Genomic DNA, 24,705 nt, shown 5'->3' on the forward strand with positions numbered 1-24,705 from the left:
TAAACTATGTTACAATCCGTACAATAGTTGATGAAATTGGTGGGAAGCAGTCGAACAAATAATCCCGTCCTTTGAGCCAGGGGGCTAACTCATGTGTCCAAAAACCACAGGTGCTGTCAGATCACATGTGGATTTTTCTGATAAAACTTTATTATTGCACATTAAAATAAAATTCTTATCATACAGGTCATTATTAAATTCAGATTATCACCTGAACTACACAAATGTATAAAGTGTATAAATCATGATTGATTTCCAACTTACTAACTTGATTTGTCCCTTTAAGGAAATTAGTTTGCAGCAATAATCACAGGGAATTTTCCACAAACCAACATAACAAAAAACATCATCTCACATAATCAACGTTCACACTTGCAGTGCAACTTTAAGCACCTATGGACTGACAGAGACCAGCCGTATATCCTAATTTTTGGACTTGTTCTTAAAACCAGTTTGAGAAATAATGGACATTTTGGATTTGTTTGGAGAGGGGGGAAATACCACTGTCCAGTTGGGAGTAGTTAAAGTTAGGAGGAAAGAGGATGTGTCTCATCACCCACAATGATCCTTGACCTATTCCTCTGCTGGAGGACAGCCACAGCACAGCCTCCCCCGCTTGACAGGCCCAGTTAAAGGGCATCTAAATCTGTGACTATGGGAGCAGTCTTTCTCAGATGGGCTGATTTAGTTTCTTTTTCCTCAGAATCATCAGCCTGCATTTGTGATGTTTCATAAACAAGTTAAAAACAGTGAATGGGAAGTAATTCATGGTGAACACATTTGCAAACATTTATTATTTGTTTTTATCTAATTCTGTCTTCAGGTGCTAAAATTTTTATTTTGCACTTTTTGTGTGCGTCACCAAAGAAACCGAACAAAGTCACCAGCCCTGTCAACTCTTGGTGAGTGAAGAAAATAATGAGCTACCCACGGTTGCGGAGTCATCGCTGTGTGTTGTAAGATGTGCCTGTTAGTGCTGGAATTGGGACGTTTGACGGAGTTGGCGGTTGGAACCCCCCCTGGTCATGTGAGAGGAACGAGCCAGAGTGGAAGCGAGATAACAAGTGAAGCAGCAAGAAGCGCCTGAGGGAGGTCTCTGGTAATGGCTGCCCTCTCAGTGGAGAGCTAATTATTTCTATCTACTGTCTTTCTACCACATCATTTACTCACCTGTTGGTCGCTCTGAGGCCCTCAAGCAGGGGACAGGCCTTCACGACCTGACAACGCACAGGAGACATCCTTAGACAGACTTAGGGATGTTAGTCTTCAGGTATAATCTGAGGTTACATGCTACAGCTGAAAAACAAGTGAAACTATACTGAATTTATTGTATTTTATTGTAAGTGCAGGTTTTCCTTTGAGCCTTAACTATAACTTACTTCAGGGTTGTGGGTAAAGCAAGAGCACTGGGACAGATTCGTCTGTATGACCTCATGCAAGTTTAATGTTTAATGAAGCAGGAACTTTCCACAACCAAAGTTACACATCTTACCTTGTATATTTTCCATCAAAGTTAAACATCACTCATGCACTGCATTACATAACCCCAGATCTACATTAAGGAAAAAAATATGTCTACATTATATAATAAACATTATTTAAATTATGTAAATTATTATAAGTAAAACTGGAAAATAATTATTTTTAAAACTTTTATTGTATTTTACATTATCACCAAGACCAGAGATCAGGCAAAAATCTTCCTGTCAACCATACTGTTCCTCAAAAACACAAACTCAAATTCATAAAGAGTGTTTCTATGTAAAATTAGTGTTAAGAGGAAAGAAAGAGAAAAAGAGAGAAAACAGAAAATAGCATGAATCGAATAAATCTTGTTTAGTGTCTCTAAAGTAAAGAGGTCACTATACCCTGCACTGTTTTTAGTGCACAGTCACTAAACTCCATCATCCATTATTATGGACACATTTTTATATCCTCTGTGACACTGAAATTCATTCATTGACATTCATGTCGTACGTCAGTGGTGGGACCTCTTATTTAGGAAATACCAGATGAGTAACAGTAATGCCTGCAGCAGAGCTCACAGAGGAGCAGTGAAAAAGAGTGAGGGAGGAAAACTAACAGCTTAATTTAACTGTAAATGGGTTGAGGGGGTCAGTAGGCAACTGCTGTTGTGAAACAGTGAAGTTTAGACGGGGTGCCCTGGTTGCAGGTTGTAACTTGTACTCTGGAATTTGCAGGTGTTCTTATGGAATAGCCTCTGGACAGGCTGAGGGCAACCAAAGACGACCCTCTGTCCTCTGCTCTTGTCACCAGAGAAAACAAGACATCCCAACCCCTCGAATTGTCTCGTAAAAGCACTTGTCAGTCTGTGTGTGGATCTCGTGTTTTGCAGCAAGCCCTCCATTTAGAGAGGTGTTCTGGATGCTGACAGTTGAGGACAGTTGTTGCTCCCAGTGCAGTTCTCCTTCACTCTGTCATCCATTTCACAGTCCCCCTGATCCCTGCTCTATGAGCCATCCATACTCCAAGAGTGGAAAGAGAGCCGCCATCCCTCTCTCTGACTGTCTAATGAGGTCCTCTATCGTTGACACCCAGCTCTGTCACCCAGAACAAAGCCTCTTCTCAGACAGAAAGGCGAGCAGACTGACGGCTCCACAGAGGCAGCAGAGACGAGAGCCGCTCGGGGAGGAGGCCTGTGCCAGAGGGATTTATTTCCTGCCCCGACAGGTCGCTCTTTTTCCAGGTGGGCAGATGGATTTTCTACCTCCAGAAGCACAGTGCCAGCAAGCAGTGAGAAGACAGGGTGTTATTTTAATAGCGTGTGACAGGTCATCTTTGGAGTGTGCTTCAAGTTAATATGTCAGCTGGTGCGAGGATCACACTGATGCATGTAGCCTCCTATTACTTTACAGAATTCACAGACTATTCAGTGACAATACACACAGGCTTATGAAGAGGCATATGATTCATGTTTAATGCATCACAGTTATATTCACAATCTGATAACAAACGATATCAGACTGCTCAATCCTGATAATTATCCCAAAGTGACATGATGCTGTTAATTGCATCAACACCAAGAACATTTGAATAACTGCTCATCAACAATTGTAACTGCAGACTCATGTAGTTTTATGTGTTTCAACAGCTGAGGGGATTTTAGTGAGCATATGCCAGATGGGCATAGAATTAGTCCACAATATGACCAGAGGGCCATTCATTTCATGCCATCATTTCTCCCCAATCAGTCGTTCATTCTACCATATCTGTCATTGCCTCTCAACAAAGCGCTCAGTGTGGATGCTCATGTGGCTCAAGTGGCAGACATGTGACAGTTTTCATGCTTATTTTGGGTGTCAGCAGCTGGATCAGAGCCAGACAACAGAATCCAAGAGAGGAGCAAAACTTAGCAAAACTGATACTCGTTCAGCAACAATGTGGAGAAACATTCACATTCATTTACTCCTCACTACTCTTTTTGTGAACAGCATACCAGCAAGGTTTAGACCTGTTTAGCAGTCATATGCCTCCACCATCTGTGGCTTCCGCCAAGTTACAGATTATAAAGTCATAATCCTCCATTCTGCTTGAGAGTTGTGGTGTTGAATAATGAGAATGAAAACATTTTTTGCAGAACATTATGATGTCATCACTTTATTTTGTCCTGTTGGAAATGTATTACCTGTACCAAGGAGGTTATGTTTTCACCTCTGTCTGTCTGTCTGTCTGTCTGTCTGTCTGTCTGTCTGTCTGTCTGTTTGTTTGTAAGCAAGACTGTACAAAAACAACTGGGCTGGTTGCCATGAAGCACTGTGTAAGGATGCAGTATGGGTCAGGGAAGAATCCAGATCATGGGGTGAACTATCCTGTCCATCCTCCAGATGGATGAACTGATGGAGGGACTGATGGTGGGAGTGATGTGGGAGTGATGGAGGGAGTGATGTGGGATTGATGGAGGGAGTGATAGAGGGAGTGATGGGGGAGTGATGTGGGAGTGATGTGGGACTGATGGAGGGAGTGATGTGGGAGTGATGTGGGAGTAATATGGGAGTGATAGATGGAGTGATGTGGGAGTAATGTGGGAGTGATAGATGGAGTGATGTGGGAGTAATTTGGGAGTGATAGATGGAGTGATAGATGGAGTGATGTGGGAGTAATGTGGGAGTGATAGATGGAGTGATGTGGGAGTGATGTGGGAGTAATGTGGGAGTGATAGATGGAGTGATGTGAGATTGATAGATGGAGTGATATGGGAGTGATATGGGAGTGATGTGGGAGTAATGTGGGAGTGATAGGTGGAGTAATAGATGGAGTGATATGGGAGTGATGTGGGAGTGATAGATGGAGTGATATGGGAGTAATGTGGGAGTGATAGATGGAGTAATAGATGGAGTGATGTGGGAGTGATGTGGGAGTGATAGATGGAGTGATAGATGGAGTGATGTGGGAGTGATAGATGGAGTGATGTGGGAGTGATAGAGGGACCAAAGTGTGAATGTACAGACAGGAATAGACAACCTGAAAACATAATTCTTGCAGCCATGTCTGTCACCAGACTATGTGATAAAAAAAATTGATTATTCGTATTAGTACTATTGATATTCACCAATCATTCTCAGCACACTGCTTCTAATTTAGCACAAGAGGCTAATGCTCAGATAAATACAGTACAACAACAAAATATTCAGTAATATTAGTAGACTCAACAGAGATCTCATCTAAGAAACTGTTTCTGTGAGGATCTGGGGACAGAGTTTGAGGCCATGTAATATTTAGAGCACATGTATCTGTCTTCTATATGAAAAACTAGTCTACATGTTAGTATGAGTGTGTACTGAGCCATGACAGGGCATCTTATAGGATGTAGGAGCTCTTACAACTATTGTCTTACCCTGAAGGGAGAAATGAAATAAAAAATCTCTGTAGATGCATTGAATTCTATTTCCATACGAATGTGCAAAGTCTTTATCCTTTCCTTTATTCTCAATGCAACAGGTCCAGGCCTGGTTTCATTCATTATGGAGGCAAAGCTGCTTCCAAGCCATAGAGTTATAATAAAAGTATCTTGGTTCCCACTGCACATGGTCACACACATCGCAGAGCCTGTGTCCTGCAGGCAGCAGTCGTCTTTCCACCCATCACTGTTAATCATTGGCAGCGTGTTGATTAAATATTCCCCTGAGACTTCTTTCTTTCTTTCTCTTTCTTTCTGTCTTTCTGAGAGCGAGGAATCAATGTGAACATGCTCTTGGCCACTATAACTTGCCACAGCCTCATCTTTGCTATGACAAGTGTGTAAAAGAGTGCCTGGATAACAGGAAGAAAGAAATAATGTGGCTCAAGCACACTCGAAGAGGCTGCTCCATTATCTTCCAAGGTGAAATGTTGGCAGGAGTGTGGAGCGGCGCTGAGGGACTCTGTGCTGGTGAATGATGTTAGTGTGCAGCTCCAGGTTTACTGTGAGCACAGTGTGCAACATATAGACAGATTCAAACCGGCTGAATCTCTAACTGCATGCACAATCACCCACACAGTTGTTCATTGATGACTTTCCCTGCACTGGGGTGAGTGTGGACTGTCGAAAGCTGATAATATGTAATAGTGTTGGCTTTGGTTCACAGCCATAAATCAGTCCTCATCCCCACAAAACCATGTTCACTTCTCCTAGTCATTTCTATTTCACTATATGCTAATTCAAATGTAAAGGCTTTTGAAAAATACATAAAGCCTGATAAAACTGAATACCAAGGGCATGCAGGACAAGTGTAAAAACAAGTGAAAGATTACAAAATGTAAAAACAAGGTAGAGGCGTGGGAGTAAGGTATTAATCTTAATATTCATTTTTATTGCTTTGAAAAACTGCATGGTATTCAGATAAATCTTTGTGAGGCCAAGAGTGAAGCTGCTGTCTTCACAGGATTATGCTGCACTATGACCGTGATATTTACATAACAGAGCAAGACTGCCCCCTTCTGTCTGCTCTGCATTCAAATTATAGACGAAGACCAAGTGGTGCAAAGGTGCAGGAGCCACCGTCTGCATCATCAAAAGATACTGAGTAATTAACTATGTCATGGGTATAATTCATTTACATTGTATATTGAAATGGTCACTTTAGGGGGTATTTAAAAACTACAATGCAATAAAGAGACAACCCTGAGACAACCTGTGCCTTTATTCAACCAGAGAAATTCAAATTGAACAAGAAAATCCATAGATGTAAACAGAGACAGCTTCTTATTAGATGTGAGGTCGCTGATATAGACTCAGAGTGAGTGACCCTTAGACCCTGTACTGCAGTCGATGGGACCAATATTTCATTTATTTTAAAACCATATGCATGCCAGAATGTTTTGGATGGATGTTCAGAATTATATCATATAATTGTGAGTAAGAAAAATAAAGTTTTGAGAGCAATTTGTGGGATAAAGATGTTATATTCTACAACTGATTTAGTATTGGGATAAACCAATTTTTGACTTGTTTTCAAATCAAGAAATACATTAATATAAAAAGAAGGCCCTCACTATTAATTATGTGATTGAGAAATTGTTGAGGACTAATGATACATTGCTTTAGAATGTTTCTTCTTTCTTTCGTTTCTTTATCTTTGTCTTTATTTTTTGTGTGTATGCACTTTAAAATAATAAAGCTGGTAACATTTTAATTGATACACAAATATATGTATCACTTTAAGATGCATAAGTCTTAATCAAAGATATTTAAAATTAATAAACTTAAAAATTAGTTTTATCTGCTGTAATACTGGGTTAAGGGGCAGAGTTGCTTGAAAGACTTAAGTCGGGGCGAAATAACCCGGTGTTCAGCCAATCAGAGACGACTACGAACCATTAGTTGTATTGCTGCGTCTCAGCCAATGGAAACTGTCCTTCATAGAACTCTGACCAATCATATTGGAGAATGTTGACTCGTCCGGTGTCAGGAAGTAGATGATGCGTGTATACAAACTGTATTGACACTGAGGACAAGCGGTTTAGTGAACGATCGAATCCTTCGTTAAGTCTGTAGTTTCACACCAGAGCTAAGTGGCTAACAGCTAAGCTAACCAGTGTTTCCTCGCTGTCTCATGTCGGCCGGGCTCTCCTCCCCGTCAGCCGCCCTCCGCCTCTCATAGCCGGGGTGGACATACATGGGGACCCGTGTCGCCAGAGAATGGAGGCTCTAACCTCGTCCTATCATGGCTGCTGTGTCGCTGTGGCGCTACACCAGCGGCCGTGTCCTCGGAGGCTGGGCCCCGCTGCTGTGCGTCCTCCTGGGCTCTCTGGTGGCCCTGCTGCTGCCTCTGGTGGGAGTGGAGGACCAGTGCTGCGCTTCCATGAGGGGCATCGCCCAGCTGCGGTGCCAGCTGTGGGGGAGTCCTCCTCCGCCTCCAGCGGTGCAGTCCACCAGCCTCACCGTCCCCTTCACCGCCCTGGATGTGCTGCCTCACAGGTCCAAGCCCAGCAAAGGTACAGACGAGTACACCCCAGTGGACTGACCCACCACAGCCATATGTTAGTTAGCCTTATGCTAACAGTGATTCCTTTAAGTTACTGTATATATGTAACTAAAGAATAATGCTTGGTGGATCCATATCTGCTTTATTTACTTTCTAAAATCAGTGTTGTCATCCAGTATCAGTCATAGTAAAATATCAGAATGAAGTTTTGTAATGTACTTTGTGTGTCTTCTATGTTTACTTGATATTTCTGTTCACTTTTTCCTTCCTCCTGTTTTCTTTTGACGTTTTGGAGATACAGCTTTTACAAGTTGTGTAATTTAAATACATATTTTTATATTTCAGACAATTTCAAAAATATTTTTTTGAAGATTACAATTCCATTCTGAGAGGATAGATGATAAAACACTGAATGCATTGATAAAGGGTAGATGTGGTGAGTGTGAACTTAGGAAACAATTGGACCAAACATGTCCATTTGTGAAAATTGTATTAATCTGATTATTTCTATTTGTATTCAAATATGGGAAATTATGATGATGCTAATAGTTTCATACTGCTTGTGTGTTGGAGTTGACTGTGTGTATCACCCTGGGTTTACAGAAATGTTGCTGGAGTCTAGAGCGGCGCTGCTGCAGGCCCTGGAGATGAGGAAACTGGGGAAGAGGGAGAAGGCTCACAAGCTGCTGGTGCACGCTCTGAGTATGAACCCTGACTTTGTGGACGCCCTGACAGAGCTGGGGACCATTCTGGAGGAGGAGAAGGATGTTGTCCAGGCAGACCATCTTTACACCAAGGCCTTGGCCATCTCTCCGTGTAACGAGCGGGCTCTCGTCAGCCGAGACCGAACTCTACCACTGGTGGAAGAGATTGACCAGCGTTACTTTAGCATCATTGACAGCAAAGTGCGCAGGCTTATGTCCATTCCTAAAGGCAACTCTGCGCTCCGTCGGGTGATGGAGGAAACCTACTATCACCACATCTACCACACGGTGGCCATCGAAGGCAGCACGCTCACTCTCTCTGAAATCCGTCACATCCTTGAGACACGTTACGCCGTCCCTGGGAAAAGCCTGCAGGAGCAAAACGAGGCCATTGGTGTAGATGCGGCCATGAAGTACATCAATACCACGCTTCTGTCCAGATCAGGCGCCATCACCGTCAGCGACATCCTAGAGATTCACCGGCGAGTGCTCGGCTATGTGGACCCTGTGGAGGGAGGGAGGCTGCGCACCAGCCAGGTGTTTGTGGGCCACCACATCCCGCCGCACCCTCAAGACCTGCAGAGACACATGCAGGAGCTGGTCCAGTGGCTCAACTCTGACGAGGCCCTGCAGCTGCACCCTGTGGAGTGTGCAGCTCTTGCCCACTACAAACTGGTGTATGTGCACCCGTTCATAGACGGCAATGGACGCACATCACGCCTGCTCATGAACCTTGTCCTGATGCAAGCACGTTACCCACCGATCACAATTCGCAAAGAACAAAGGGCTGAATATTATGCAGCTCTGGACACAGCCAACGAGGGGGACGTACGGCCTTTCATTCGCTTCATTGCCAAATGTACAGAGATAACATTGGACACTTTACTGATTTCGACGACGGAGCACGCTGTGGGGCTGCCGGGAGCCGGACAGGACCAGGCGTGTTCCGACTGCAAGCAGACCATCCCAATACACAACTGAGCTGGAGGTGGGGGGAGAAAATGATGAACCATGAAAAGCATGTAGAAATAAGTTCCAACCTCTTTAATAACAATCAATTCATCATGTGTGTTGAACTGATTTTTCCCTGGGCCTCAGTTTGTGTTCTTGCCTGCTGAAATTACTGAAACTGCTGCAGGATGATTAATTGAAATATTTAAGAATGTTTTGGGTTTGTTTTTGTACAAATGTGTTTTCCCCCTTTTCTTTAGTTTTAGTTAAAGGAGCTTAAGGTATTTTGATTCCCATCAGAATCTAGTTTCAGGTTTTGACCGCTGGTGGTGTGATGAGGAAACAGCTTTGTGAGATGCTTATGTAATTTCCCTGCTGACGTGTCCAGTGCGTGAACATACACTTCACCATCATGGTGACGTGTCATGACACTGTTAAGCACTTTCATCTATTTGATAATTTATTTGATTCTAAAATTAAAATTGTTCTATAACTTTCATTATGTCTTCGGGTTAAAGTTTATGGATGAAAAAAGGTTTTGAGTGTCATACTGGGATAAAAGATGATTTACATGACTTTATTAAAACAAGTTTTAGACCAAAGAAAAAACTGTTTTTTACAGGACCCAAAAAAAAATCAACGAGTAAAAACGGCTAAAGAACAAAACAAGCAGAAAAAAAATACTTACTATATTTACTGTTCACCTTTATACCAAATTCATAATATAGACAATAGAAATTATACAACACAACAACAATGCACATAAACCACCCTTGTGAAGGTGGAAGGTGACAAGAGATTTTTAGATTTAAATTCTTATTATATCAGGCCACTCTGGTGAAAGCAATACATATAGCTTGTATTCCATCTGTTTTTAAAACTTAAGTTTCTATTTATTACAAACTACAGTGACCTTTCTGAGATGAGCATACTGACCATAACGTACTATCCCAACAAGCATTCTGGAGAGATTGACACCAAAGATGGGGGGAAAAAAAAAAAAGATAAAACTGCATAGATTCTCTTGAGCCTCAGGACGAAAAACAAGAAGTGAAGCTGCTCAGCTGTTAGAAAAATGTGGCTCATTTAACAACCAAGTTCATTCAGAGGATGAAGATCCAGTCTACTGGTAACATGAAGAATACCAAGTCCGAACCACATTAATTAAACTGCACTACTACTGTCCACATGTACATTTATGGTCCAACTCTGTAACACCTACAACTAACTCCTGTTTCCTCTCATATCAATGAACTGTTGCAGATTAATCTCAAAATGTTTTGACAGAAAAAAACTGTCAAATCAATAACCTCAGACCTGGATGCATTCATTCCACTATGATGTAAGAAAATGAAAACCTAAGAAATTTGAGAAACTGGAGAGAAAAATTATTCATTTTTAAGAGTTGCTAAATAATTTTCTGTTGATCCACTAATGGTTGCTGCTACTTCACTTCTGGGTGAAGCTGAAAATTAAAACCAGTGGATGCAAATGAAAGCACAGTCCCATCAGTCTGGGATTAAACAGATTCCTGCAGCATCAACACCACCCTGCTTACGTGTACACTCTTTCACAGAGATGGACAAAAGATGGATCGTTTCCCTCTGAATCCCTTTCACTTCACAGCGGACTGATAAACGTAATGTGATGATGGATGTTTTTAGAATTTATCCTAAACACAGGCCACATTTTCACAGATGAAAGTATGAGAACAGATAAATTATATCGAGATATACTCTTAACTAGTTATCAAGCAGTGCAACAGGACATGAGGCCAGCCCTCCTGGTGTAATCACATGCCCTCAGACAATGCAAACTAACTGATATTAATTTGCTGGACCCTCTGGCAGTGCTTCCTAGCATCATAACTCAGATGGTAATGTGAGAAAAATGTGATTTCGTCTTAATATACAGTCAGAAAAAAATCTCTGCTAGCCTAGTTATCTGTGTCCTCAGAGGTCAAATAAGCTTCACTACTAAAGTCCTAGGTTCCCTAAACACATCTGGAGAATACGTCTCGTCATCACAGTTGCACACTCAATTTATGTACACTCACACACGCCAACTATATTACACTTTTGCATTTACCATTTTTTTCGTTAAAAACAACATTCACAAGTTTAGCTGTTCTGAATATTTAAAAAAATACTCTGCTTCGGTCAGATCCCTTCACGTTACAACAAAAGAAAGACACCTGGCAACATACAACTTACAATAGATACAGTATATTTACACACAAATATGATACACTTGTTTTTATAAAATTGCCTGTCAGCCATCTTCAAACACACCAAACAAAAACAATCTGTCACCGGATTTTAGAGGGAGGGTTGGACTGTGGCGATTAAGGCCGTCTCGAAGTAGCGGGAACAGGACTGAGATCAAAGGGGAATCAGGTAACCAATTACAGAAGAATCACAGACACTAATTTGTAAGGACACAAGATGGTTTCTCAGTGTGATTCTCCCGCTCGTCATCTCATTTATTGAGAAGCATCCTGGCAAAGTCTGAATTCGACAAAGGTTTCGTCTCTGCGGCTGCGTTCGCTGATGCGCTGCCAGGTGCCGGCACCCGCTCGGCTCCGTTCTCCACTTTGCTTACTTCGCTTTGCCGGTGCAGGGAGCGAGGGAGCAGTGACAGCTGGGTCCGTCCTCTTCCTCTCCTGAAGAAAGAAAAGTCAGTTCTGTATCAGGGCAGTTACAAATTTGAAAATGGCAGACTTGCAGAAAAGCAGAGAAATAATCTTACGCTCCAAAAACCTGGCGAGGCATCATGTCCGCCATAAGTCGACTGGAACCAGGTTTGTCGGCCGTGCTTCTCCGAGGAGGGTTACTTATAGCAACGGAGATTTTGTTGCCCTCCACTTCAGTACCGTCCAATTTCATAACAGCCTGAGATGCCTGGGTTTCATCTGAAAACTCAACATATGCCAGGCCCTGCATAGATGCACAGCAAGAGATGGTTAACAATATTAGCCGCACAGTACAGTTCTGCTTTCCTCCGCGTGTGTGTAGTCGTAAGTGGTAACCATTAGCTCAATCAAGAGCAGACTTTAATACTTCACCTTGGGTTTTCCTGAGCGATACGTGACCAGACGAACCTCTCTGATGGTGCCGTGGCCTTTGCAGAGTTCCTCCAGTTGCTCCTTAGTGCATGAGAACGGCAGCCCGGAGATGAAGATTTTGTGTTTCTCCATGGAGGTGTTGTATTTAAACACCTACAAAGACATTGATGTGAAGATGTCATCAGTGTTTATGTGAGTTTCCCCAATTTAAGACACTTTTTAAACCAAATAGATTAAACATAAGCCATGTTTCAGTCTCAGTCCAGACAAAGTATGATGAGAACCCTATGGCTTAAATTAATTAATGTTTCAGTATCACCAACCAAATGTCACAGTAAATCCAAATGATATCAAGTCAATGTGATTTAGAATAAGTGGCATAGAATAGATGAATTAACCAATTAAACCATTATGTGGCCATAATAATCAAAACAAACATGTCTAATTGTGCTCATATTTACCTTAAAGTCCGGGTTTTTGTTTTTATCCACACAAGGTGACACAAACATGGGCCTGCCCTCCACCTCCCGTCTGTCCAGCTTCAAGGCTTCGGGGACTGACACTGTGGACTCAAACTGTACGTAGCAGTAACCTTTGAAGTTTCCTTTGTTGCCGAAGACAGGGCGAACCTGTTTGATTGGGCCGCACGTCTCAAACAGCGTCCTGAGCTTCGACTCCGGCTCCTCCAGGGTGTACGCCATGTTGCTGATGAACACGCTGCTGTTATCGTTTCGGAGCTCTTGCTTCTCATCGTTTGGCCTCTGAGCAGCGGCCGCAGCCACGGCTCCCTGCTGGCCTTTTTTAACTCCAGGAGGAGCAGGCTTATATCCGGGGGGAGCATTTTTCCCAAAGAGCCCTGTCTCGGTCTCCATGTGCTCCTCTGTGGTTTGCTCTCCGTTTCCTCTGTGCCTTTTAGGAGCTTGTTCTGTCACAGAGAGAGAGAGAGAGATTATTATCTTTTAGTTTGGCTTAAAAATAAAGAGTTCATCATTCAATCAATCTTACCAGAGTCTTCATTCCACTTGCCCTGATAATTATTGTTATCAGCTTTCCTCTTCTCCCCAAATCGAGTTCTGTTCTGGACCTTCTTCTGAGACTTCTTATCAGACTTGGCTTTCCGCCGCTGCTCGACTCTCTCCTCATCCTGGCGAGCAAAGTTGGCTTCTTTCTCAGCCGCCTAACAGACACAACGTGGTAACATTAGTCAAAAGCAGCTAACTGATACTCCTGCACTGTACACTGCTGGTATATGCTCTTACCTTTGCTCGTTGCTCATTGATCCTGTTCAACCGGGTCTCTGTCTTCTGCACTGCCACGTCCCAGCCCTCCAGAGAACCTGACACAGAATATAGGCACAATGTAATTGAGGAAAATCTCATTTATCTATATGTTACATTTGGTTTTGATGTGACTCACCCTCCACTCGCTCGAAGGTGAGCAGGACTTCACACACATGCTCTGGGTAGTCGGAGGTGCATTGAACTGCTCGGTGAAGAGCTTTCCGACAGTGAGCAGGGTCACCATAAGACCTACAGAGTAAAATCAGTTTGGTTGATTGAGCTGTCTGTACTTCACTTCAAATGGACTTTTCTCCTTTCAGACAAAGACTGACCTTTCCAGGTTATAGTACTCCAGCCACATATTGGCATATTTAGCGTTTCCTTTTGTCATGATGCTGTCCCACAGTTCTCTGGCTTTTTGCATGTTCTTGCAGTGGAGGGCCTGGTGGAAAAAGAAAGTTATGAAATTTAAGCAAACTGTTTTATCACAATCAACTATAACTGTTACATTTTAGAAAAATTACTTCTCAGAGTACGTAAAGAATCTCTGAGCTTCTTTATTTATCCAAACACACAATCACACAGAGAAACCAAAGAAATAGAGGATTAAATATAACCAAACAGATATCCAACTATTGAAAACTGATGTCATGGTAACAGTTCTTACCTCTATCCTTGCCCAGATCTGCATAATGATACAAGATGGATCTCCGCTTTCACCAAATCCTAGAGCCACAGCACAAAGAACAATGACTCACTATGTGAAATTCAAACGAGTACACCACAAAAAAGATCTCAGTGAGATCCTCTTACTTTCTTCCACATCTTGTTTTATGTAGTCTAGAGATCGAGAGAAGGCTCCTCGCAACTCCTCTAACTCTTTACTCGATTCTGTAACAAAAAAAGCAACACCGTGAGCAAAAAAAAAAAATCAGATTTTTTTCTTCTTCCTGTTTCTGACACATAACTGCTCTCACCTTTACTGAAATCCACACGTCTCCGCAGGTAGTCCAGGTACGCCTGCCAAATTTCCACATAATCTGTAGCTTGAATGAAACCGGCGTTCAGCGCCTTCTCAAAAACATCTGTGTGGAAGAAAAATGAACAGTATGTTAATATAGCTGCTTTCAGACGCACTGGACTCCGCAGTTCCTCCGTATTTTATCCAAGAGGTGCATGTGTGAACACAAATGACAGAGTGAGATGCTCCATAGTTTGCCTGCTAGAATAAAATGCTAGGATTTCTCCATAGTTGGGCTAAAAACAAAATCAAGATGGGGACAACTCAACATCTTACACATACCGGTGAAATAAAACATATGGCTTCAATTTAGTATGTTTATCACAAATACATATCAAAAGCAATGGATGAAAAACACAGCTATCTAGTGACCTGAGACAATCTGATGGTCTGCTCCATGCCTCTCCAGAGCGAGCACGTAGCTCTTCCACAGACCCATGGTCCAGGGGCAGTTCCTGACGGCACGTTCATGAGAAGGAAGAACCATGTCCTTGATCTTCAGCTGACGATCCTGAAGAGTCACAGAGAAGACAAATGACTAAATTTAATTATCCTTAACAAGCTGAAATATTTATTATTGAAGATGTTACAACTATATTTCCTTCTAAAGCGTTTATTTGTTACTATAGAGTGTTTGTTCTTCCCTTTAAGCCCTTTTTTATTAAATCTTTTTAGCCTTTCTGGGTGAATACAATAAAAGACAATAACCTCATATACTACTGCTTGATGACAAAGTTTAGTGTTGACACTGGTAGTGACATCACAAAAGTAATAGCAAGTGTAGCTGTTGGCATAATCATTTACTTTAACTTCAAGATAACCTCAACAAAGCTGCAACGCTTTAGTCATTGCTGTTCACCTCTTGGTTTAAGACGTTGGAATTAGCAAGTTCGGAAGTAGGAGTGATGGAGGGTGAAAAAAGTCCAAACTGAGCACAGCTAATATCACAGACAGCACCAGGTCAATACTCACAAGATACGTGGTATATTTAGCCCAAATGTCGGGTACCAGGCAGTTTTCTGCCAGAGTCCGCTCAAACGTTATCTGGATGCGAGCTGGGTCGCCCTCCTTTAGTTCAAAGTCAATGTAGGTCTGATACTCTGTCATCTTCGGAGGCTCTGCTACCAGCTGCAGCAGAAAAACAGCACACAGATGTTAAACAATTAAACAAATAACTATGCAAATAATTTGAAGTCTTTAGGGAGAACAACTGTAACAGACAGTAAGTCCATTACCAGTGACTCTTCAAAAGATCTGCGTGTCTCCATCTGCAGCAAAGCCTTTTTGTACTGATTCATGGCCGTCTCAGGAACCCCATGTTCCGACCACTCGTCATACTCTGCATGGGTGGCTTCCATGTCTACAAAGCAATGGAGCACAATCATGTCAAATTTTTAAAAGGTTATTATCTTTTTTTACCATTATCAGTGAAGTTACACACCACATACAGTATTTATAAAATGTAGATATTATAACATTAAGATATATAACAATTTTAAATTGCAAATGCAAATTAGAAATGACAGAACTCCATTCAATTGGGCCAGAATACAAAAAGCAAAACAGCATAAGACATTCTGGTGAGCCTTTATCCACTTCTGAATCTCCAGAGCTCTCTTTCTTAATCTGCATTTCAAACACCACGTCACAATAGTAGACAATATTCATCCCACCAGGCAGCATCTTTTTCTATCATATAGTAATTCAGTTTTTCAGATGGGCCTTGACATGCAGCCCTTACAACAGGGATCCTGCCCATTTGACAGCAGCGCGTCTAGACGGAAGTGGCATCATGCTTACCCATTAAGGGGATGGCTAGCTGACGGCGAAACAGTGTATGGATCCGCTGGAGCTGAGTGTTGAGCAGCTCCTGCTCCTCACGGCTGGGAATCCTGCCAGGGGGGGGCTGAGAGGAAAAGAGATGTGTGAAAATTTAGCAAAGACCCATTAGTCTAACAACAAATGACTTCCACATTGTAAGTATTTTGTCATTTATTCTAAGTTATGTGTTTGAACCATACGTTCTCAACAACAGAGAACAGTCTCATATCCGCTTCTAAAAAAACACCCATGATGCTTGTCATAGCTTAGACACAGTCTGAATTACTTGCAAGCGGGTGCTTTATTGCCATAGGGAGCTGGGTTTGCACTGAACTAGTTTTTCTTTGTCCCACCAATGTCAGTGGGACATCACTCTGGTGATGCTGTTTCAAAGGAGCAGGCATGTTCGATGTCGGCAATGTTGGTTTTGCACGATCCACTTGTCTTTGTCCGTCGTCATTATAGCTCACTGTGAAAATTAAGTGTTCCCACGCTGCAGATTTTTCTTTGCACCATTTTTTAAAAATCTTTCTCTGGCATTCACACTTACAAAGCAATAAAAACAGAATCTATGTCTGAAGCCTAATAAGATCTCTTCTTGTGATGGAAACACTCACCTGGACTGTGGAGAGGATGGCGTTCTCAAACTCTCTGTACGCCTCCCACACCGTATGTCCCTTGGTCATGTGAAGCCCAACAGCCGTCACCGCTCTCTCAAAGATGGCTCTCACCTTGTCTATCCCACCTGGTGAGCCCATGCCACCAATGGAATATTGAGCATATTCAAGCCAGATATCTGGACCTGGGGATAAAAAAGAGTGTTCATGAAGGTTAAGATTGTGTTATTGTCTGAATGTCAGATCAAAGGAAGTAACAATGCTGCAATGCACTCACAGATATAGTCTTTTATGGCTCTCTCGAAAAGTTCATACACCATTTCCCGGTTGGACTCCTCCTCAGTCAGACGGATCTCATCCTTGAGCCAATCCAGCCAGATCTCTGCAGGATTTAACAAAATGAGATTTCAGTTGTGTAAATAATGCAGGGCTGCTGTCAACTGATTTCTTCTGGTCCCCCAAAGCATTTTAGACAAACACCAACCTTCAGTGAGAGGGAAAAGTTCACTCATCTTCTGCCTTGCCTTTCGCAGTCGGATTAGTTCTCCCTCCTGCCTCAGCAGTTTGATGAGATCCACATGGCAGTTGTAGTCAAAAGCGTTGATTGACAGCTGAAAAGACACAAAGATGGTGGAGGGGGGTGACGCATAACAATAACTGTATCCTCCCTATTAACCCATAGACTGATGGATTTACTTAGTGATTTATTACCCCTGCCAGAAAAAATATTCAACTGACACTATAATTCAACCTAGGGGCTATTTTCATAACTGAGGAGACTTTATTCCTCAACCATATAGGCAGCAATGACCTCACAGACATTGATCACAACAGTTTGATTTTATAATTACAGCAAGAAATCTAAATAAGATACAAGCAACATGAAATATGACACAAAATCTAGACATATCACTCACCCTGGGTACCACAGAGGTATACACACTGCAGGTTCAGTGGGTGGGCAGAGCTAGACCTAATCATATTCAATACAACAACCAGGGTATTAACTATACTGATGCTGACATGTGATTGATTTATGTTCATAATATATTAAGCATTGAGGTGACTCTTCAAGTAAAGTGACAAACAACCCCTAGTTCCTACTTCTTAATTTAAAGGTGTTGTCAAATCAACATTTTGGAGTATTTTTAAAAAATAGATTCAGAGAAAATAATTTTATTAGACATTACTTTGGGCTTTAAGAAAGTTTTACAGGTGCTTTCTGACACACTCTCAACAATGAGAGTAAGATAGTGAAATCTAATGATAAAAAATCACTTTCACGTGTTCCTTATTGTTGAGACTGTTTCATCATGGTCACTTTGGAGGCTGTAGTTTCTGATGCAGTGTTACTGTTTGCAAAACACAGATCCTCCAAAACATGAATGAAGTTTAGGTCCGACCTCTCTGGAAGTTTCAACAATACTGACTAAATCATTAGAAGATCTGTAGCAGTATTATCATTAGTAGTTTAAGCTATGTGTACCTAATAAAGTGGAAGCTGCAGTAACTATAGACTAGCTTTAATTTGGTTGTTGTAGAAGCACAGACTATATATATAATGAGAAGGTAGTAGTCTACACATTTAACACAACAGACTGAAAGGACATGTGTCTTCAGACAGCACGTTAGCATCACATGCTAATCACGACTGCTAAATGAATGGCGTCGTATCATACGCGCTCATGTAATTGTTCAGGATGAAAGCAGCTAACGTGAATAAATGTCTCAGTCTGACACACAGAGCAGCTCAGCGTGTTAACGCTGCTGCTTCCCGCCCCTTCGGTCCGTTAGCACGGGAGAGGACTTAGCACGGCTCGGTTGTTGGCTAATCACCTGCTCCTCCAGACGCTGGATCTCGGCTTCATTCTCCTTCTCGTCCTCGGAGGAGTCGTCCTCATCGTCGTCGGAATCGTCTTCTCCCATACCCTCCTCCTCCTGCTCATCGTCGTCCTCCTCTTCGTCTGACTCCATCTCCCTCTGCTCCATCCCCGCATCTTCTTCCTCCTCCATGTCCTGCAACTGCGTTTGCTCTGCGTTGCTCGGCGCTGCCATGTTGGAAAAGAGTCAGTCTGCCTGGTAACAGGCGGAGCGGAGCGGAGAGAGGTGGAGCCCGAGCCCGCCACGGAAATCCACGAGTCCCGCCAGCGGCAACTTTATATCTGATCGATGATTTATTTCATACACACAGATTCTGAACATTTATAAAAACTTCACGTGGACTAAATGAACAGAAAACCATTTCACCACTTCTATGTTTACACCGGAGATCAGAGAGAAACAGCATTTCACTTCCATCCATGTCTGTACATTTCGCAGAATTGACAATAAAGTTGATTTGAATCAACAAGATATTAAATTGTTAATAAAGAAAAACAGCAGATTTCTATTTTTCTCAAGTGAATACAATATCCCTCTCTATTCTTGTAAAAAATGAAATATGGATCACACTGTAAATAAGTAAATAATCAATGTAGCTATGCTTTATCTAACACAGTAACAGTAAAAAGCTCAAATAAAATAGAATTCTTCACTCAGCATTTTCCCTTCTCTGTCGAATCAGAGGGGAATGTCAGCATATTGGTTTCCGTTCATGTGGGTAACACTAAACATGGATTTAAAGACTAAAAGGCCGTTTTCAATCTGCACTCATCTGTACTTCTGTGCTTGAGGACTTGAGGGACGTCATCAGTCTCAACCCAAGTACACTTAAATGCCTGGATGTGGGCTTGCTCCGCCCACTCGGGTGGTGACTTGTGAGGACTTGAAAACAGCAAAATTAGTGCTTCAGTATAATCAATCAATAATCAAGAGGAGAGAGGCCAGAGGAGGAAAGAGGAAGAGAGAGGGATATTTTATTTTTCTTTACTCACATCTGTGGAAAGGTTTAAAGAAGAGATTATGGCCAGATTACAAAGAGGCCATTGTGGCCTAACAAGTTGTTGGCAAACAGGAAGATGGTTTCTGTTGCTGTGGAAGTCCAGGAGTTTGTTGCCATGCAAAAAGTCCAGAGTTGAAACTATTTAAAGATCTGTCTGATGAGTTTCCTCGTTAAGTGGCTGCTGGGTTTGATAATGATCTGCTGTGCTCAGATTTCCACATCATATTGGAATACAGTCTAGAATATGAATTGAAGTGACGCATTGTAAACGGCAGTCGGCAGCATTGTGCTGTGTAGCGTATCGCCTGCCGGAATTTCATCAGACGAAGAAGAAGAACTAAACATGGCGGCCACCTCACTACGTAACTCAGCGACCTCCCTGTTGTTGTTCAGCCGCAGGTTGTTGGTTCCGTCGCTGAATCCCGTTTGTTCTTATCACAAAAAGGTAAAAGACTGGAAATGACCTGTTGTAAGTTGTGACTGTAACCAACCCGCTGACAGTTCGCTGGTGTTGCATGTATCGTCTGGTGCTGCTTACGTGACCAGCGGCCACTTATTGATTTTTGAACTGGTTTCCTCAAACAGCAGCAGTGGCACGTTGTTTTGTGTGTTTCTCCTGAAGGTGGTGGACCACTATGAAAACCCTAGGAACGTGGGCTCTCTGGACAAAAACTCAAAGAGCGTTGGGACCGGGTTGGTGGGTGCACCAGCCTGCGGTGATGTAATGAAACTTCAGGTAAAGAAGGTGGAGGTCGTGACCCAGCTCCTGCCTCCATGACTTGAATCTTCTGTGTACAATACAATGTGACTGTCAACCAGTATGACAACTACACACTGATCATCCATTTTACCATTTTACTATTTACACATGTGATCTCTCTAAATGTCTGCTGTGAAAAGGACCCATTGATAAGTGTCTGATTCCGTGTTGTGTGCAGATCCAGGTGGATGAAAATGGCAAAATAGTGGACGCAAAATTCAAGACATTTGGCTGCGGATCAGCAATTGCCTCCAGTTCTATTGCAACAGAATGGGTGAAGGGGAAGTCGGTAAGTTGGAGCAACACAGAGTAAACTAGACTGGCACTCTACCACTGCCCAGGCCCAGCAGTCCCCTTAAATTCAAGCTGCACCAAACAGGACACACACATAGATACCAGTCTTGTAAATAGTCCTTTTTTTCACACAGATCCATTCATTATTCCCTGCCCCCTTAATCAAATCCAGTTCAAATGTTAATGGGGTCTTTCTTTGTTCATTTCCCACTCTTCCACCAAGTTTCAAGAAAATCAGTCTGATAGTTTTTTTTTTTGTAGACCTTTTATCGCCAGATAAATGTATATTGGGCTTTGGTTAGTTTGTTGATTGTTCATTCTCCTCTCACCCTGCAGATCGATGACGCTCTGAAGATAAAGAACATTGACATTGCCAAAGAACTCTGCCTTCCTCCGGTCAAGCTCCATTGCTCTAGTAAGTTCAAGGCATAAATTTCGCCATACAATTAATTACATGGTAGCTATTCCTTAAATGTTTCTAATATCTTCTCCTCCTTTTCCTTTCAGTGCTCGCAGAAGATGCAATAAAAGCTGCGCTGTCTGACTACAGACTCAAACAAGAGGACAAGGAGGAGACTCGTGTCAAGGCCAGCAATTAAAGTGCAGTTATTAACTGTCCAGTATGGCGGTATCCCATCAAGGTTTCAGCAGCAGCCGGTGTCTTGCAGCAATGTAATGCTGTGTGGAAGATGAGTTGCTAATATACTTCGTCAGGTCTTGCCCCCCATCTGGGATTTCTGGGAGTTTTAAAGCCTCTAAAATCTTCACGGCTGTGGGATTGTTAGTCTCTTGAACTCAAGTCTGGATGTTCAAGTTCCAGGTGTTAACGGTGTTTATTGGATTAATTTCATCATATAATCAGAACTTGTAATATTGGTGAATACTGTGAACTACTTGGCTGTGTTTTTCTACACAATAAGACAGGAGATGCATCAGAAACTGAAGGTCAGGGCCTTTTTCCCTTTGTATTTTTTGGCATTTAATCTTTATTTTGGCTTGACTGCATAAAACCTCTGCTCCCTCGTGGATGGTTCAAGTCAAGAACTGAAGTACACTTACAAAACCATGATACAGAATATTGTGTGAGACTGTTCTTAATGTGAATTAAATAAATAATAAAACATTTCCAGTGAGTCCGAGCTGATTTCATCCAGCAGATCCTGCATCCAGCGGGGCCACCCTCATTTGGCGCCGAAGCACCAGTCTCAGCACAAGTAGCACTGCCAGCACTAGGAGAGTCACTAACACACACAGCACAGTGAGCAGAGAGATGACCGCTGCAGAGTTCTGTTGTGTGAACTGTCGAGGGGCTGCAGTGAGCCAGGGTGCGTCTCTGTCTGTAGAGAGTAACGACTGAGTCTCTCCAGCAGAGGTCGTGCTGCTCTGAGGGTATCGACCTGAGCTGTTGTCTCGATGCTTCTGCTCCTCATCAGGGAGATAAGTAACAGTCTTTAAGTGTGATGGGCTCACAGACTGAGTTCTATTGAGGAATAAACACTCCTCATAGGTGAGCGTCTGTAAAGTGAAGTGTTCAAGTAACGCACGAGTCTCTGGAACATCTTTGGAAAAGACAGCATCAGTGGATAACTTTAAAATTGGCATGTTCCCCAAATCCTCCATGTTGTCAAACGAGCTTCGTTCTGTTGGCTTCGCTGTCGCCAGCTTTCTCCCCAGTGCAGAGTTGAGGTCTGATCGTGGCGTCCTCTCATTTGGCGTCAGGACACGAGGACAGATCGCGGTGAGCGAGAGGTTCAGGAGCGGGCGGTGAGCGAGATGGACGGGCTCGGTGCACACCAGGTCTGTCGCCACCTTCAGCCTCGCGCTCAGCAGCCAGCGGTAGAGATACAAGATGTCACACTCGCACACCCACAGGTTGTCGGTGAGGTCCACAGACCGGAGACGTGGCAGCCCGTCGAAGGCTCTGTCTGGGACCGAGCGCAGACAGTTGCTGTTGATCTTCAGGACCTGCAGGTTCACCAGGGGGGACAGCGAGGGCAGGTCCAGGGTCGAGATGCAGTTAGCTGAGAGGTCCAAGTGTGTGAGTGACGGGGGGAGGTTCCTGGGGAGGCCGGTGAGGTTGTTCCCCTTCAGTGTCAGGACCTGCAGCCTGATGAGACCCTGGAGAGCCCCGGGCTGGATGGCTCGGATGTGGTTGTCCTCCAGGTCCAGATGAGTCAGGTTCACCAGCTGCCTCAGGGCTCCCGTCGTGATGTACGTGATGCGGTTCTCTTGCAGCAGCAGGGACTCCAGGCTGGGGGGCAGGCCCCGAGGGAAGCGGGCCAGCAGGTTGTGACTGAGACTGAGCTCCTGGAGGCTGGAGAAGGGCCGGAGCAGGTGGTCCACGTTACACAGCTGGTTCCTGGCCACGGACAGAGCCGAGGTGCTGAGAGGGACGGAGCGAGGAAGTGACCTGAGATTCAGGGACTCGCACAGAACCAGAAATCCCGGGCGAGGACAGCAGCAGCCCGGCGGACAGGGGGACATCGTGAGGCACGTTAGTGGACAGATGCAGAGAGCCAGTAGGACTCCACATCTGCACCAAAGCATGACATCACTGCACAGAGTAATGGAGGAGAGACGAGCACGTTAGACAACTGACCAATAATGTGATATCTTATGTACTTTTACTAAAATGGGGCTACTAGTTACATCTCCATACTGTAACTTCATACTGTTATACCTATACAGAGAGGTGCAGGGCATCTGGACCAAAATACATGTATTAGCAACTTAATAAAATGTATAACTACAGACTTGATTGATTATTTATTGTTTTATTGACATTTTTATTACAAATGACTCACTAGCTATTACTGCTAACGGTGACATGAAACCTGTGATTAGTTTAACTTGTTTTTTAGCTGCAGAGCCGGATTGTTGCGTTTTATTAATCATTTTACAAAAAGTTAATATTTAATATTCTGTTACTAGAAGGTGATTATTGGTGATCAGGTGTCATCCTGATAGACATGCTGACTCTGGATGTATCAACATGTATATAAAGCCATTATTAATGTTTAAGTGGTACAAAAAGAGAAAATAATTAAAGGCCTGAGCACTTACCATTCCTCTATTCCTGTATTATCTGCTCCTCCGAGGAGATGGACAGGCATGATTCCACATGGTCCTTACGGGATCCTCCGTGTCTAAAGATAACCACTGCCACTGTCGAGAATTTCAGGCAGATGCTCATCAAAGTTTAACGACAGCCTTAAGGTGCAGTGTTACCTATTCTGGATCCTCTTCACCATTCACATCGATGGAGAGGCCCAGTTGGACACAGCGAAGAGGGTGAAAACCCACACAGCAAGAAGTTCAACAGAAGAGATTGTGAAGGAAAAATAAAAAACGGAAATGACGGGGGTGACCCAGATAATCCTTTATCAGCGGTTCCCAAAAGTTGAGGTTCCCTAAAACCCAGAGAGACTGCCTCTGGCGCCCCATGACAGAGCGTTCTAGTTAGCGGTCCTCTGGTCCGTGTGTCTTCCAGGTGGGAAGAGCGAAAGTGACAGGATAGTATTTTCTCGAATTATTTAGCACCTTGCTGACAAAAGAGCAGGGAATCTGACCCTCGAGCAAGGCTCCGTCAGGGCTCATGTTTCAGGAGCCACAGGGTCACACTTGCTTTTTAAGCTGTTGTTTTTTCATCTTTGATGTTTGATCTTTGGAAATTTGAGCCGCTCCTTCATGAATGGGTTTGTGTTTCAGCCATTGAAGCTCTATTTAATTACATTTTAGTAGATTTGGACTTTTAGACATGGTCTGAATGTGGCCATGTGAAGATGGAAGGTGTAGATAAAAGAGGAAAAGTGAACATACATAAGTGATGAATCAATGTTCACATGGGGGCAGTATGTCATCGCTTGTTACAAAGATGGAACACAAAGT

The 24,705-nt window shown here is 43.0% G+C and overlaps 4 protein-coding genes across 4 annotated transcripts; 2 read left to right on the top strand and 2 right to left on the bottom strand.

Moving 5' to 3' along the window:
- The first annotated feature begins 6,872 nt into the window (after nt 1–6,872).
- ficd (FIC domain protein adenylyltransferase) lies at nt 6,873–9,578 on the top strand. Its single transcript, XM_020100981.2, has 2 exons — nt 6,873–7,434; nt 8,028–9,578. Exons 1-2 carry the CDS (start codon nt 7,164–7,166, stop codon nt 9,107–9,109), a joined length of 1,353 nt encoding a protein of 450 aa, XP_019956540.1. The 5' UTR covers nt 6,873–7,163; the 3' UTR covers nt 9,110–9,578.
- Nucleotides 9,579–11,288: 1,710 nt separating this feature from the next.
- Nucleotides 11,289–19,002, bottom strand: sart3 (spliceosome associated factor 3, U4/U6 recycling protein). Its single transcript, XM_020100980.2, has 19 exons — nt 18,719–19,002; nt 17,367–17,493; nt 17,160–17,264; nt 16,883–17,067; nt 16,245–16,350; nt 15,680–15,804; nt 15,417–15,572; nt 14,817–14,955; nt 14,401–14,508; nt 14,237–14,314; nt 14,091–14,149; nt 13,756–13,865; nt 13,560–13,672; nt 13,403–13,479; nt 13,149–13,320; nt 12,605–13,068; nt 12,144–12,296; nt 11,828–12,015; nt 11,289–11,741 (listed from the first exon to the last, which is right to left on the bottom strand). Exons 1-19 carry the CDS (start codon nt 18,935–18,937, stop codon nt 11,558–11,560), a joined length of 2,868 nt encoding a protein of 955 aa, XP_019956539.2. The 5' UTR covers nt 18,938–19,002; the 3' UTR covers nt 11,289–11,557.
- An 895-nt stretch (nt 19,003–19,897) lies between these two features.
- Nucleotides 19,898–21,942, top strand: iscua (iron-sulfur cluster assembly enzyme a). Its single transcript, XM_020100810.2, has 5 exons — nt 19,898–20,208; nt 20,386–20,499; nt 20,702–20,812; nt 21,154–21,232; nt 21,325–21,942. Exons 1-5 carry the CDS (start codon nt 20,107–20,109, stop codon nt 21,414–21,416), a joined length of 498 nt encoding a protein of 165 aa, XP_019956369.1. The 5' UTR covers nt 19,898–20,106; the 3' UTR covers nt 21,417–21,942.
- On the bottom strand, nt 21,900–23,301 carry LOC109638036 (leucine-rich repeat-containing protein 24-like). Its single transcript, XM_020100809.2, has one exon. It carries the CDS (start codon nt 23,299–23,301, stop codon nt 21,964–21,966), a length of 1,338 nt encoding a protein of 445 aa, XP_019956368.2. The 3' UTR covers nt 21,900–21,963.
- Nucleotides 23,302–24,705: the final 1,404 nt, after the last annotated feature.

Source organism: Paralichthys olivaceus, chromosome 4 (genome assembly GCF_024713975.1).
Source record: "Paralichthys olivaceus isolate ysfri-2021 chromosome 4, ASM2471397v2, whole genome shotgun sequence".
NCBI lineage: Eukaryota > Metazoa > Chordata > Actinopteri > Pleuronectiformes > Paralichthyidae > Paralichthys > Paralichthys olivaceus.